Here is a 15,676-nt window from a genome sequence, read left to right as displayed (position 1 = left end):
TCATGTGTCTATCTAAGAGTCTCTTAAATGTCCCTAATGTATCTGCTCCCACCACCTCTGCAGGCAGTGCGTTCCATGCACCCACCACTCTGTGTAAAAAAACTTACCTCTGACATCCCCCTTATACCTTCCTCCAATCCCCTTAAAACTATGCCCCCTCGTGTTAGCCATTGTCGCCCTGAGAAAAAGTCTCTGACTGTCCACTCGATCTATGCCTCTTATCATCTTGTACACCTCTATCGTCCCCTCTCATCCTCCTTCTCTCCAAAGAGAAAAGCCCCAGCTCGCTCAACCTATCCTCATAAGACATGCTCTCCAATCCAGGCAACATACTGGTAAATCTCCTCTGCACCCTCTCTAAAGTTTCCACATCCTTCCTATAATGAGGCGACCAGAACTGAACACAATACTCCAAGTGTGGTCTAACCAGAGTTCTACAGAACTGTAATATCACCTCGCGGCTCTTGAAGTCAATACCCTGACTACTGAAGGCCAACACTCCATACGCCTTCTTAACAACCCTATCGACCTGCGCGGCAACCTTGGAGGGATCTATGGACATGGACCCCAAGATCCCTCTGTTCCTCCACACTGCTGAGAGTCCTGCCATTAACCTTGTATTCTGCCTTCAAATTCAATCTCCCAAAGTGGATCACTTCACATCTACCCAATTTGAACTCCATCTGCCACTTCCCAGCCCAGCTCTGCATTCTATCAATATCCTGTTGTAATCTACAGCAACCTTCTACACTATCCACAACACAACCAACCTTTGTATCATCAGCAAACTTACTAACCCACCCTTCCATATCCTCATCCAAGTCATTCATATATATATAAAAATCACAAAGATCAGGGATCCCAGATCAGATCCTTGTGGAACACCACTGGTCACCGACCTCCAGGCAGAATACACTCCATCTATCACCACCCTCTATCTTCTATGGGCGAGCCAATTCTGAATCCACACAGCCAAGTTTCCCTGGATCCCATGCCTCCTGACTTTCTGAATGAGCCTTCCATCAGGAACTTTATCAAACGCCTTACTAAAATCCATGTACACCACATCCACTGCTCTACCTTCATCAATGTGCTTTGTCACATCCTCAAAGAATTCAATCAGGCTCATGAGGCACGACCTGCCCCTCACAAAGCCATGCTGACTGTCCCTAATCAGCCTATGCTTCTCCAAATGCCCATAAATCCTGTCTCTAAGAATCTTCTCCAGTAATTTGCCCACCACTGAAATAAGGCTCACTGGTCTGTAATTCCCAGGGTTATCCCTACTCCCTTTCTTAAACAAAGGAACAACATTTGCCACCCTCCACTCATCTGGCACTACTCCTGTGGCCAGTGAGGACACAAAGATCGTCACCGAAGGCACAGCAACCTCTTCCCTAGCTTCCCGTAATAACCTTGGATATATCCCGTCTGGCCCCGGTGACTTATCTATCCTAATGTTTTTCAAAAGTTCCAGCACGTCCTCTTTCCTCACGTCGACATGCCTTGGTGTATCAGCCTGTTGTACACCATCCTCACAAGTGTCAAGGTCTCTCTCTCTGGTGAATACTGAAGCAAAGTATTCATTAAGGACCTCCCCTACCTGCTCCGCCTCCAGGCACATGTTTTCTCTTATCCCTGATCAGTCCTACTCTCACTCTAGTCATCCTCTTATTCACATGTGTAGAACGCCTTTGGGTTTTCCTTGATCCTACTCGCCAAGGACTTCTCATGCCCCCTTCTAGCTCTGCTAAGTCCATTCTTAAGCTCCCTCCTGGCTACCTTGTAACTCTCCAGAGCCCTGTCTGATCCATGGTTTCTGAACCTCGGGTAAGCTTCTTTCTTCCTCTTGACAAGATATTCTACGTCTCATGTCAACCACGGTTCCTTCACTCTACCATCCTTACCCTGCCTCAATGGGCCAAACCTATCCAGAGTCCCATGCAAGTATTCCTTAAACAACCTCCACATTTCCGCTGTGCACTTCCCCAAGATCATCTGTTCCCAATTTACACTCCCAACTTCCTGCCTAATAGCATCAGAATTCCCCCTCCCCCAATTAAATACTTTCCCATACCATCTGCTCCTATCCCTCTCCAAGGCTATGGTAAAGGTCAAGGAGTTATGGTCACTATCTCCAAAATGCTCTCCCACCAAGAGATCTGAAACCTGATCAGGCTCATTGCCCAGTACCAGGTCCAGTATGGCCTCTCCTCTAGTCAGCCTGTCCACATACTGTGTCAGGAATCCTTCCTGTACACACCGAATAAACTCCGTCCCATCTATCCCCTTTACACTAAGGAGGTGCCAGTCAATATTAGGGAAGTTGAAATCACCCATAACAACAACCCTGTTATTTTTGCACCTCTCCAAAATGTGCCTCCCGATCTGCTCCTCAGTGTCTCTGCTGTTATTGGGGGGTGGGGGGGGGGGGTGGCTGTAGAATACTCCCAATAGAGTGATCGCTCCCTTCCTGTTTCTGACTTGGAACTCAGATCCATAGTCTCCCCCAAATCCCCTCCCCACAACCCTCCAAAATCTCTGCACACCTCCAATTCCAACCTCACGATCACCCCCTAATTTTTGTTGCTCCACTGTTGGCATCCCTGCATCAAACCTCCTCCTCCTGAGGTTTCGATCACCTGTTTTAACAGGAGCCACCGTGAATTCCTCTGAGAGGCAGGTCGCCTCCCACCCCAACCCAACAAGTTAGAAATTGAACAATGGACTTAGCAAGAAGAGGAGACGGACCCTCCTCTGTCACTTGTTATTGAAGTGGGTCCATCAGATGCCAACCTAGGCCATTCTAATGGAAACAGGACCACCCCAGTATCCCAATGGAAAGCTGTGATTGATGGTCACCCAATGAGGGAGGACCAGAGGCCTACCTACCACTCACTGCCCACTCTCAATACAATCTCCTCACTGGCCACTCCTCACTATCCTCTCCCCACTATTCAGGACCCACCTCCTCACTGCCCACCCCTCACCCTCCCACCCCCTCACTGCCCACCCCTCACCCTCCCACCCCCTCACTGCCCACCCCTCACCCTCCCACCCAAACCCAGAACCATGGTGCCCAACTACCCATTCACCAATCACAAGTTACTGAGTTCCCTGCAGCCAATAATATAACAGCCTGGACGGTTGCCTTTCATTAACCCTTTTGTCGATCATTTCTTGGTCAGAATCCCTAGTTTGGGGGTTCATGGTCTCCATCCACCGAAGGAAGGTGTTGGAGCTGAAACCTTGGCCCTGCTCCCCTCCCCACCGACGCCGCCCGACCTGCTGAGTTTTCCCAACACTTTCTGTTCCTATTTCCCTTCACTTCTCCGGTGACCTTGTTTTCAAGATTCCACCAGCTGTCCACTGATTGGCTGAGTTTTCCTCACCTTGGTGACGGTTCTTCGCTTCCCATTGGTCCAGACTGCAAATTCAGAGTTCTACTATTGGCCGTGACAACGGCTCTTGTCACTTTATCTGGAGGCGCTCAGAGCAAGCCTGATGGTTATTGGCGAGCTTCCTGGCAGATCCGTTCTTTATTGGTTTAAATTGGTGTCAATCAACAACAAAAAAATCCCGCCTTCAAGCTGTGATTTGGCGCGGGTTTGAGGGAGCTGTGCTGTGATTGGTGGAGGTTGATGTCAGTCGGGTTCTGCGCCCGCCCCATTGGGCCGGCCGCGGATACTGTGTGTCGACTGGGAGTTACAGTGTATCCCGGGGAGAGTTACAGTGTATCCCGGAGAGCCGCGCCGTGTCTGGGCGCAGCTACAGGCCGTTCCCGGGATGGCGCCGGGAGAGGAGCTGCCGCCGGCCGACACCAGCGGGACCAACCTGACCCGCAGCCTGGAGAAGGCGCTGGACGAGGCTGCGGGCACTGGTATCTTGAACCTCAGCAACAGGAAGCTGCGGGAGTTCCCCCGGGCCGCCAGCAACTATGACCTGTCCGATGTGATCCAGGCCGGTGAGTGAGCCGGGGGAGTGTGGCGACGGAGGGGGAGAGCCTGGGGTGGCGGAGGGAGCGGAGGGGAAGGGGAAGTGAAGGAAACTAGTGGAGGTGGAGGAGGGAGGATTGGGAAAACTGGGGGTAGAACTTGGAGGGAACACTGAGGGGGTGGGAGATGGTGATCTGGGGAAGAAGAGAATGATGATCCTCAGGGTTTGGGCTGGATATGTATCTGGGCGATCTGCTGAATCCCCCTCTCCTCCAAGGTCTTTGCCATGTTCCCGTTGACCATCCTACCCCAGCTGGTAGACTCCTGGTCCTTGAACTTTGTTGGGAGTTGGTTCCAAAGTTGATCTTTGGATGGCAGGACCGATGTACGAGAGGAGGCCGTGGGCGTTTGGCCAATGTCCACTAGAGTTTAGAAGAATGAGAGGGGGTTGCTTGTGAAGTTCTAACCGGGCAGACTAGATACAGGATGTTCCTAATGGTTGGATAGTCCACAACCAGGCGTTCTGGCCCTCGGGATACAGGGTCTGCCACTGAGAACTGCGATGAGGAATTTCACCCGAGGGTGCTCAACATGTGGAACTCTCCGCCAAAGGGATCAAGGAATATGGGGTAGGGTGGGGCAGGGTACTAACGTGGGAGATCAGCCATGACTGTGAATGTTGGAGAAGGGCCGAGTGGCCTCCTATTTGTGTTTCTGTGCCAGATGTGAGCTCGGTCTCACTGCCATCTGGTCCACCCCATCTCCTCCTCCTCCCTGACTCCCAGGGAAACAGGTTGTAACGTTCCCTTGGTTCCTCCCTGCCCCTCCCTCTCTCTCTCTCTCTGACTTCCTTCAGCAGGCCACGCTCCCAGAGCTCTGGGAGCGTGGCCTGCTCCATCGGTGTCCCACTGGAGGCTGCCCTGCCCCCCTCCTCCTGAGGTCCCCCTGGGTATCTCCTGTGTTCAGTGGTGCTCCTGTGAACTGGTGGAGACAGTGAGTGTCGGGGGAAGTTGTCGCACCGTCTGTTTGTTGTTGCCCTGGGAGCGACTGCACGTTGTTGGTCTGAGCTGATCCACAGGGTTTCGCTGTCAGTAACCGCGCTGGGCCAACTTTGCCTCAGTTCTCCTGCCTTCTCCCATCTCAGCAATGGACATCCTGGGGGTCACCCACGTTGTGGCTGCTGGGGTCAGAAGTCAGCTTGTGGACCACTCCCTCCCTCACACCCCCCCCCCCCAAAAGTTGGGAGTTGGGTGAGGGGATGGCTGTGGACCCCCAGAACTCTCGGAGCAGAGGGAAGGGATTGAAAACCTTCCCTTGTGGGGGGTGGGGTGGGTGAAGTCATACCTCAGTCAGTCGGGTGGGGATGTGGGGGCCGCAAGGGAGGGTGGGGGGTGGGACGAGGACAGCTGGCGGGGAGGGTGTGGGGGGACGAGGACAGATGGAGGGGGAGGGTGTGGGGGGACGAGGGCAGATTGAGGGGGTGGGTGGGGGGGACGAGGGCAGATGGAGGGGGAGGGTGGGGGGGGGGACGAGGGCAGATGGAGGGGGACGAGGGCAGCTGGCGGGAAGGGTGGGGGGGGTGAGGGCAGCTGGAGGGGGAGGGTGGGGGGGGGATGAGGGCAGATGGCGGGAAGGGTGGGGGGGGCGAGGGCAGCTGGAGGGGGTGGGTGGGGGGGGGCGAGGGCAGATTGAGGGGGTGGGTGGGGGGGCGAGGGCAGCTGGCGGGAAGGGTGGGGGGGCGAGGGCAGATTGAGGGGGAGGGTGGGGGGGACGAGGGCAGATTGAGGGGGAGGGTGGGGGGGACGAGGGCAGATTGAGGGGGAGGGTGGGGGGGACGAGGGCAGATTGAGGGGGTGGGTGGGGGGGGGCGAGGGCAGATTGAGGGGGTGGGTGGGGGGGGACGAGGGCAGATTGAGGGGGTGGGTGGGAGGGGGCGAGGGCAGCTGGCGGGAAGGGTGGGGGGGGCGAGGGCAGATTGAGGGGGTGGGTGAGGGGGGCGAGGGCAGCTGGTGGGAAGGGTGGGGGGGGTGAGGGCAGATTGAGGGGGTGGGTGGGGGGGGCGAGGGCAGCTGGCGGGGTAGGGGCTGCGTTTGTGGAAGTGTTCCAGATGGGATGTTAGACCCACTGCCTACTTCATGGCCCCGTTCTGAAGGAGAGTGATGGATCTTCAACCCACAACCACCCCCCCCCCCCCCCCCCCCCCCACATCCTCACTCTGGTCTCCTCTGTCCAGCCCACTGTGTGATCTGTTTCCTCGGCTGCCGGATTCCTGTTTGCAGGAGCTGTGTGTGTGTTGGCTGCTGTGTTTCCCAGTCTGGGTGGGGCTGAGGTGGTGCCAGCCATAGGGGCACTGGGAGGCTCCCCTGGCATCTGCAACGCGACATATTTACAGGGTGTTGTGGGTGCAGGGAGCGTGTGGCCCCGGTCAGTTCCCGAATCAGCCTGGTGAACCTTGGGAATTGTCTACCTCGGTGGGGTGGGGGGGGGTGCTGCTGTGGGGCCTCGGTCACCGAGCTCATTCGAGATTGAGGTGGATAGATTGTTGGAGGGGCAGGGAATGGAGGGAGGAAGTGGCATCGGTCCTGTTGACGGCACTGGTCAGCCCAGGCTCCTGGTCAGCACCAGTCCTGCTGGAGGGAAGTGTGGGTAAGTGTGTTGCACATTAACACAACTGGAGTCACCCTTCACCACTGGAAGGAAGGTGAAGTGTCAGGAGGTCAGCATGGTGTGGCATCACCTGTACCTTCTGCTGGTGGGGAGTTTCAGACCTTAGCGGGACAGTGTGGCCTTGCCCAGCGAACCAAGATCATCTCCAGAAGTCCCCCCTGACCCCACCCGCCAACCCCTGCTGCTGACCTCATTCCCCCACCGACCTCTAGTTATTCCTTGAGCACAAGCCCGGCCCCAAGGATGAATGTTCAGATGGAGAGATGTTAGTTGTTAATTTTCATGACACTGAAGGCCTCGCTTTGATCTTTTGGACCCTGTAGTTTAGCTCAATTATGCAGGGGATGTGGGCGTCGCTTGTGGGACTGTCTGCTGCTGCTCATCTCCGGTCTCCTGGGCTGGCAGCTCCTCAGACCGTGACTTGTGGGCGGCAACGCAGACCCAGCCCACCTGTGGTTGGCAGGGCTCCCCGAAGGATGGGCCAGGTGTGTCTTCATGTCCGTCCCACAACCTCACAGTTACTTTACTGAGATCAGAGTCTTGTTTTGATTTTTTTTTGTTAACTGAACTCAGCTGAAACCCCAGCTGGATTTATTCAGTGTGTGCTCTCTGTCTCTCCTGCTCTCTGGCTGAGTCTGCACTCCCACACACCTACTGTGCTCCTCCAGTCTAGCCAGAGTATTTAGTGCGTCGGACTCTTAACTGTGGCAGTGCAGCTCCCATGAAACCTCTAGAGAAGCACAGGGAAGCAATTCCAGAACTTGGAATCTCAGTGGCTGGTTTAAAAGTTTGGCGTTTTCTCTTGTGCGTTGTCAGTGCTGCGTTGCTTCAGGGAGGTTCCTCGTAGTCAATTGATGAACTCCACTAGCCAGACATTGGTTTGTGCATTGATCTGACTGGTATTGGGATCGCACTCTGCACGGTGAGTGCTGGCATTCTTTCCACTCTTGGGAGCGAGGGAGAGTGCAGTTGGAATAGAGACCCAAATCCTTCCGAGGTGAACAGGGTTTGAAACAAATTGGATTTGGGTACGCTGTATCTGGCCCTTGTAGGCTGAGAACCAATCCAATGTGAGAGAGAGTGAAGTGGTGTACTGGAGTAAAGATTGGGTTTTATCAGCAATTGCCTTGAGATAAGGAACACTTCCAAGGACATTTGGAGGGAATCTTGGTGTTGCCTGGGAACATGAAGCAGTTGTTCTCAGCTATCACCAGACGCCTGCCTTGGTCATCGGAGCTGCTCCCACATCAGGAACTTCCAAAGTCTTGGAACAAGTTCCTGTGTATGATCACTGCACAGTGATGCCTGGGTTACAGAGAGGGGGAGGTCAGCCAGGGTTCCTGCTCACCAGTGACCCCTGAGTTACAGAGAGGGGGAGGTCAGCCAGGGTTCCTGCCCCCAGTGACCCCTGGATTACTGGGGGAGGGGGGTGGGGGGGGTCAGCCAGGGTTCCTGCTCCCCATCACTGCCCAGTAATGGGCTAAGAATGGAGATCAGTAATGATTATACTGAATGACAGGATAGATTGGAGGGGTTGAATGGTCTGCCCTTGCTCCCATGTTTTTGTCCTCTGTGCCTGACTGTGGTTGGAGGTTTAATCTGTTAATTGGTGAATTGTCTGTTAAAGGCCATGGCAGTGGGGGGGGGGGGGGTCTAAACGTGTTTAATGTAATAAACCCGGAATATAAAGGAGCTGTGAAACCTCACGCGGTTCAGTCTGCTGACCGTTCCCCCAGCCGGTGGAGGGGTGGGAAGGGGGAAGCTGCCCTGGCCGGTGGGGGAGGGGGGGTGGTTCTCCCGGCCTGCAGTGGGGGGCTGCTCCTCCGGCTGACCCGTCACCACTCCCGCTGAGACAGTCCAGCAGGAGCCCGCTCTCTGGTTGTCCACGTGGAGCCTGGGGCATGGTGTTGGAGCAATGACTGGCTGCTGTGGGGCGGAGGGGTGGCTGGTGGATGAGGCAGCCCTTCCTCACTCCAACCCCTGCCTCCTGTGCCCCCGGCAGGAAGTCTCTGACTTCAGAGGAAACCACATCCTGTGTAAAGCAGCAGCGGAAGTCAGCGAGTGTGACACTGGGTCTGTAAGATGGCCCCGCGTTACCGCTTGCACACACACACTCACCATTGCACGCCCTCTGGCCCCCCTCTGGGTGGGCTGTGCAGGGCTGAAGGAGGTGGTTCAGTGGGGGTGGGAGACTGATGGGCCGAATGGCCCACTTCTCCCTCTCTCTCTGCTGACACGTTGCCAGCTGACAAGGGGTGGTGCACTCGCTTCCTGTTACCACATTGCAACTGTGACGATCCGCAGAGATAATCGTGCGAGTCGCTCTGTCCCACCCAAGGGGGAGGGCAGGAACCCCCCCACCCGCTAGCCCCAGGCCCACGTTCCTGCCACTGTGCCCCTTGTGGGGGGGGGTGTCTCTGTGCACCGTGTGGGGGCATCTCTGGGTATTGTCACAGGGTGCAGCCTAGCCCCCCAGCAGCAGGGCTCCCCACCCCCACAGGGAAGGTTGGGGGGCCAGAGCCCTGGGGTGGGTAGTGAACAGGGTCAGGGGAGTGCGGTGTGTGGATCTGCCCCGCACCCTCCCCAGCGGTGAGTCAGGGTGCAGGGAGGTGGAGCCTTCCACCTCCCAAGGGCAGAGCCACGAGCTGGGCTGTGGTTCCGTCTCTGACTGCCTGCGGCTGAGACCTTGCATCATGCTGGCTTCCTCTTTCTGTTGCTTGTCCTCTGCCGGTTGTCCCTGTCTCCCCTTGGCTGTTCACACACCATGCCTGGACATCAGTGAGGGGAGTCGATGGCTGGGGGTGGGAGTTCACTGGTCCCTACACCCCTCCCCGTTTCTGTGACCCCACCCCTACACCCCTCCCCGTCTCTGGGACCCCCTCCCTCCCTCTGGCCCTACACCCCTCCCCATCTCTGTAACCCCCTCCGGCCCCTACACCCTAGGCTTTGTCCTGGAGATGGGCTCCTGACATTCGGAGGCAGCAGCCCCACCCTGTCGACCAGGGCTCCGGGCCTGTCCTGGTTCCGTGCTGCCTGCAGCCCAGTCGTCCCTGCGGGCTATGGTCTGGGAGAGGTCTGGGTAACTGAGGTGGGATTGATGGTCCTGAGCCCATGGTCTGCTTCTGTGGCTGGGCTGACTGACCACTCCAACCCAGCAGCTTGAGGCTGCTGTTGTTGAGGGAGTGAGGGGGTGTCCGAGGTTGGAGTGGATGGGGGAGGTGGGAGGTTGGTTGCTGAGCGAGGGGCTGTCAGTGTGCCTGGGGCCCTGAGTTATGTCCTCTCAGCAGCAGCTGGATCTGAATTCTCCGGCTGAGCTGCTAACCTGCTCTGGAACTTGAGCAATGCATTACTCAGCAGGCAGAGCCCGCTGAGGGAGCCCCTCTCCACCCCCACAGTCCGCGATCCTGCACCAGCTGCATCCTGGCCACAGACTGAAGCTTGGGGGACGTCCTCGCTGGGAGCGATGGTCTGTCTCAGCCGGGAGCCTCCTGCTCTCACCCTTCTGAGAGACATCACTCTCTGGTTTTCACTCCACTCAGAAGTTCTTGGCTTCATTGACTGACCTGGCTGCTTGCTTGAGGGTTACCAGGTCCCGAGCTTGAATCCCATTCACAGAGTCACACAGCACAGAAACAGGCCCTTCGGCCCAACTCGTCCGTGCCGACTCTGTCGCCCAGCGAGCTGGTCCCACCTGCCCATGTTTGACCCACAGCCCTCTAAACCTCTCCTATCCATGGACTTATCCAGATGGGTTTTAAACGTTGCTGATGTGCCCGCCTCAACCACTGTTTCTGGTGGCTCGTTCCAAATACGCACCACCCTCTGTGTGAAGAAGCTGCCCCTGATGTGCCTTCTAAATCCCTCGCCTCTGATCTTAAACCTCTTCCCTCTTGTTTTTAGCACCCCCTCCCTGGGGGAAATGACATGTGTGCCTTCACCCTGTCTGTGCCCCTCACGATCTTATACACCTCACCCCTCAATCTCCTGCATTCCAGGGAATAAAGTCCCAGTCCACGCAACCTCTCCTTGTAACTCAGGCCCCCAAGTCCAGGCAACACCCTGGTAAATCCTTTCTGCGCTCTTTCTAGTTTAGTAACATCTTTTCTATAACAGGGTGACCAAAACTGTACAGAAACTTCAGCCTGTGATCCAGCTGATAATCCGGGGGAGGGGGCGGGGGGCCACCGAGGGAACACTGGTCCACAGGAGGGTCCTGGGACAGGGTTTCCCTCTGACTCCGGAGGCCAGAGGTTCACCCCTGGTTGCTGTTGGTCACAGTGACTCCTACACTGGGGCAGTGAGGGCAGCTCACTCACGGGAGAGGTTGAAGGAGGTCGTTGGCGGGGAGAGCGAGGTCTGTGATGTGTAAGGGTGGACCCACTGACGGGGGGGGCGGGGGCAGGTGGTGGGGTGGGCATGGTCTGGGCAACGTGGGAGGAGGAGAGGATGGCAGGCGGTGAGGAGGATGGCAGGCGGTGAGAAGGCTGTGTGTACAAGATGGGGTGGGCTGCAAACCGAGTCTCACAGCACAGCGAGAGGCCATTCAGCCCACCTGTCCATGTCCATCCACAGTCATGGTGAGGGAGGGAGGGGAAGGGTTCACTGGTCTGGTCCCAGTGGGGAGGGGAAGGAGGGGTAGAGGGAGGGGCTCAAGTGGTCTGATCCCAGTGAGAGGGGAGGGGTTCACTGGTCTGGTCACAGTGGGGGGGTGGGGAGGGGCTCACTGGTCCAGTCCCAGTGAGGGGGAGGGGAGGGAGGGGCTCATTGGTCCGGTCCCAGTAAGGGGGGAGGGGAGGGAGGGGCTCTGGTCCGGTCCCAGCGAGGGAGGAGGGATGGGGAGGGAGGAGCTCGCTGGTCCCGGTGCCTGGGTCCTGATCCGAGCTCTAATCGCATTTCAGTAAGTCTCCCGAGGCCGGAACAGATGGAGATGGCCTTGTCAGAAAACTTGGTCTGTGCTTCGAGCTGTGGGGGAGGGGTGTGTGTGTGTGTGTCAGGGGGTGGGTGTGTATCTGGGGGTGGTGTCTGCGACTGGGGCCCCTGGGGGCTGTCAGCTTGGTGACAGTGTGGACCCCAGTAAGGGGGGGAGGCGTGTTTGTGATCAGTGAATGGAAGCGTCTTGCCCCAAGCTGTCCCCTGTAGCGGCTCCTGGTCTCCACTACCCCGGTCAGTCTGAGTGTAAATTGGTCAATCCGTTTATTATTGTCACATGTACTGAGGTGAGAAACTTAGTTCTGCATGCCATCCATACAGATCATTTCACCACATCAGTGCATTGAGGTAGTACAAGGGAAAAGCAATGTGGAATAGTGTTACAGTTAGAGAAAGTGCAGTGCAGGCAGACAATAAGGTGCAAGGTCACAACGAGGTAGATTGTGAGGTCAAGAGTCCGTCTTATTGTACTAGGGAACTGTTCAGTATTATAACAATGGGGATAGAGTGCCAGCAGGATGTTGAACCCTGGGAGGCATCATGTTCAGCCTCGTGTCCCAGATCCCTGTGTGTGTGCGCGCTGCACATGCATATCCCTGTGCTCCCACTGTGTGTGTGGACCCCTGTGTGTGTGTGTGTGCCTGTGCCCCTGTGTGTGTGTCATGCCAAGTTCAGTCAAACCCTCTGCCTCTGTCCCTTTCACATTCCAGATGATACGTTTGTCATTGTTTTCCTGTTACAGTGGCCAGGACAAAAATAAATGTTGTTTTCGTGCTTTCGGTTTGGAAATGAGCAGTTTTGCTGGGAGTGTCTCCCAGTCCCACCCAGACAGCAGGGGAGCCCTGTGTGAATCCAGGATAAAGTTGCTGCCGCTTCTGATGCCTTTCACACCCTGAAGCGCTGGGCAAAGTCCCCTCGCTCTCCACGCCCACACCCGCCACCGTTGTCAGTGAGGTCCCGTTCCAGCTTCTGGTGTCCAGTTACACGGCTCCCTGTTGCTCACCCTCTCCCTCACTGATCCCTGTCTGGAACCTCGGCCGGCCTGTTGCAATCAGAGAGCCTAACTCCAGCCTGCCGGGAGACCTTGGCCACAAAAGCATGTGAAGGTTCGTAACCTGCCATGGAAACCACTGCTGTTTCCCAGTAATAAAGTGCAGGATTAATTTACTGGTGTAAATATTGGCTCTGTGTGCATGGAAGGGAGCCACATGGGATTCACGGCCTCTGGAAGTCTGTTGCTATGGTTACAGTTGGAAGCCAGGCCTACAGGCCTCCCTCTGCCTTCCCTCCATCCACAAATTCCAGTTTCTTCCCTGGTGTCCACACTCCCAGGGCAATTCCGCACTTTACAGGAAGGGCAAAGCAAGAGCAAGAGGGAGAATATCCCCCCGATTTCCCTGCTCCATTCCCCCTGCATGCCCTCCCACTGCCCCACCGTCTCACTGTCAAGGTTGCACCTGGAGGATAGTGGACCAGTTTTGGTCTCCTTACCCACGGATGTTGTTGCCACAGAGGGAGTGCAGCAAAGGTTGACTACACTGGTTGTAGGGATGGCGGGTGTGCGACATGAGGCCTGGTGAGGGGTGACTGAACAAATGAGAGGAGATCTCATCAAAACTCTTCCCGGGCTCAACAGGCGGGATGTTTCCCCAAAGCCCGGGGCACACTTGGAGAACATTTGGGTAGCAGTGTTTTCACTCAGTGGTGGCTCTTCACTCAGAGGGTGATGGGTAGACATGGATGTGAAGGGAATTGAGGGATTTGGGGAAAGGGCAGGAAGATGGTGCTGAAGTAGAAGGTCAACCAAGTTTGTGATGAACGGGGGAGCAGGCTCAAAGAGCTGAATGGCCGACTCCTTCTCCAGTTTCTTGTGATCTTATGGGAACTGTGGCCAATGATAAACACCACCGCCTTGGGTGGGTTAACTGGGCTGGGGAAGCGGGCTGGGGAAGCAGCCTGGGATCTTGCTGTGTGAGCACCAACCAATGATTCACAAGAGTATGGGATGACGGGGGGAGGGATGGTGGGGGTGGTGTTGGAAGTAGGGGAGGGAGCAGACATCCCTCGGCCCCTCCGCACTGGTTCAGGACAGACATTTGCAGGGGGTGTTGGGTGTGGAAGATGGTGGACTTGGCGTCTGCCCTCTCCCCCTTCTCCGGAGGATCATTGGCCGATGGCTGACAGCCAATCAGCTTCCACCTCCCTATTCCCACTGCTCCTGCTCCAGATCTGGCATTTCCCGACCTCCGGGCTGAATGGTCTTGGGGTTTCCAACCCAGTGGGGAGAGCCCTCTGCCTGGGCTCCGTGTTAATCCATGCACTTTAGAGAGGGGTTAAGGTTCACACAGACCCTGATGGGGCCGGGGAGGGACAGGGACAGGTTGTGGGAGGGTGCTGTGTGGCTCGGACCATGTTGTATGGTACATGGATGTGGTGCTAAAGGACCCTCACAGCAATGTCCTGGGACAGTGTTTGGGGAGGGACTGGGAATTTTCCCATTCTTTAACCAACATCACTGATTATTGTGGGATCCTGCTGTGCATAGCTGGGCTGTCAAGTTTAACAGTGACCACGATGTACTTTGGCTTTGAAGGACTTTGGGGCATCCTTTTGTTAGGTTGCTGTTCAGAGTTGGTCTCTCTCTGTCAGCTGGGAGTTGTTCTGGATTGAGAGTGTGTGGCCCTGTAATTAACTGGGCAAGGTTTAAACACAGTGTCTCATGCAGTGACTCCTGAGGTGGCAGAGCTGGTTTGTAATTGTACCAAGACTGTACACTGATCACTTTGCTCTCATTCCACAGCTGAGCTGGGGCCACCCTTCTGTACAGTGTCAGGCCCACGGGGATCAGGTAGTGACTGAACTCGCTCTCTGTAGAGTCATCGTCAACAGCACAGATACAGGCCCTTCACCCCATCTTCTCCATCTCAGTCAGTCCTGTTTGGCCCACATTCCTCTAAACCTTTCCTATCCATGTACCTGTCCAGATGTATTTTAAATACATCACTCACTCACTTCCTCTGGCAGCTCGTTCCATATACCCATCACCCTGTGTGAAGAAGTTGCCTCTCCCCTCTCACTTCAAACCTCTGCCCTTTTGATTTTGATTTCCTTTCCCTGGGAAAAAGACTGTGCATTTACTGGAGGTCCCTCCTGGAGCACCAGCTCACGGTTCCATTCTCTGCCAGTGGGGAATGATTTCTGTTAGGGGGTGGCTGGTGGGGGCTGAGGGGGTGTCTGGGATGTGAGCAGGATCCACAGCTTGGTGACTGGGGAGGTTAGAATTCAGTGGGGAGCTGGGAGGGTAACTGAGCTCCCTGCCCTCGTGCCACCTCGGCAATGGATGTTAAACTGTAAATGTGTGCTGAGCATTTCTCGGGTACGTTAACCAAAGCTACGTCTGAGGTTAGACTGAAGGTTTTTAAAGCAGGAGGCGGTGAGGTGTTGCAGAGCCTGGGGCCCAGGCACTGAAGGTACAGTCACCAGAGTCAGAATGATGGGAATGAGGAATGATCAAAAGCTGGAATTGGAGGGGTCTGGCCCTTGCCAGGGTTCCGGGCTGCAGGATGTCCGAGGACTATGGAGGGGTTGGCGAGGGATGTCTGTAGGTTGAATGGGTGCCGGTAGACTGGAGGGGAGCAGACGTTGTGCCTTTATTTAAGGGCGGCAAAGATAAACCCAGGAACTATAGACCAGTCAGCATAAAGTCTGTGGTAGATGAGTCACTGGAGAGGATTCTGAGGGATAAGACGTACATCTGGAAAGACAGGTTGATTAGGGATAGTCAGCATGACTTTGTGTGTGGGAGATCATGTCTTACGAACTTGATTGAGTTCTTTTGATGATGTGACCAAGAAGGTTGATGAGGGCAGGGTGGTAGATGTGGTTTATATGGATTTCAGTAAGGCCTTTGATTAGGTTCCACAGGTAGGCTGCTCTGGAAGGTTAGATCGCATGGAATCCAGGGAGAGCTGGATAACTGGATACATGATTGGCTTGATGGTAGGAAGCAGAGGGTGACAGTGGAAGGTTGTTTCTCAGACTGGAGGCCCGTGACCAGTGGTGTTCCCCAGGGTGGGTGCTGGGCCCATTGTTGTTTGTCATCTAGATCAGTGACTTGGATGAGAGTGTACAAGGCGTGGTCAGTA

The 15,676-nt window shown here is 55.7% G+C and overlaps 1 protein-coding gene across 2 annotated transcripts in view; it reads left to right on the top strand.

Annotated features, from left to right (window-relative positions):
• Window positions 1–3,652: 3,652 nt before the first annotated feature.
• Window positions 3,653–15,676, top strand: part of LOC127586610 (leucine-rich repeat and calponin homology domain-containing protein 4-like) — a 37,431-nt gene continuing 25,407 nt past the window's right edge. For both annotated transcript variants that reach the window (XM_052044718.1, XM_052044717.1), the window contains exon 1: window positions 3,653–3,964. In XM_052044718.1, the coding sequence (XP_051900678.1) occupies window positions 3,787–3,964 (178 nt within the window). In that variant the 5' untranslated portion in view covers window positions 3,653–3,786. The remainder of the gene's footprint in view (window positions 3,965–15,676) is intronic.

This window comes from Pristis pectinata, chromosome 37, assembly GCF_009764475.1.
Source record: "Pristis pectinata isolate sPriPec2 chromosome 37, sPriPec2.1.pri, whole genome shotgun sequence".
NCBI classification, from domain to species: domain Eukaryota; kingdom Metazoa; phylum Chordata; class Chondrichthyes; order Rhinopristiformes; family Pristidae; genus Pristis; species Pristis pectinata.
This window is presented reverse-complemented; position numbering and strand designations above follow the sequence as displayed.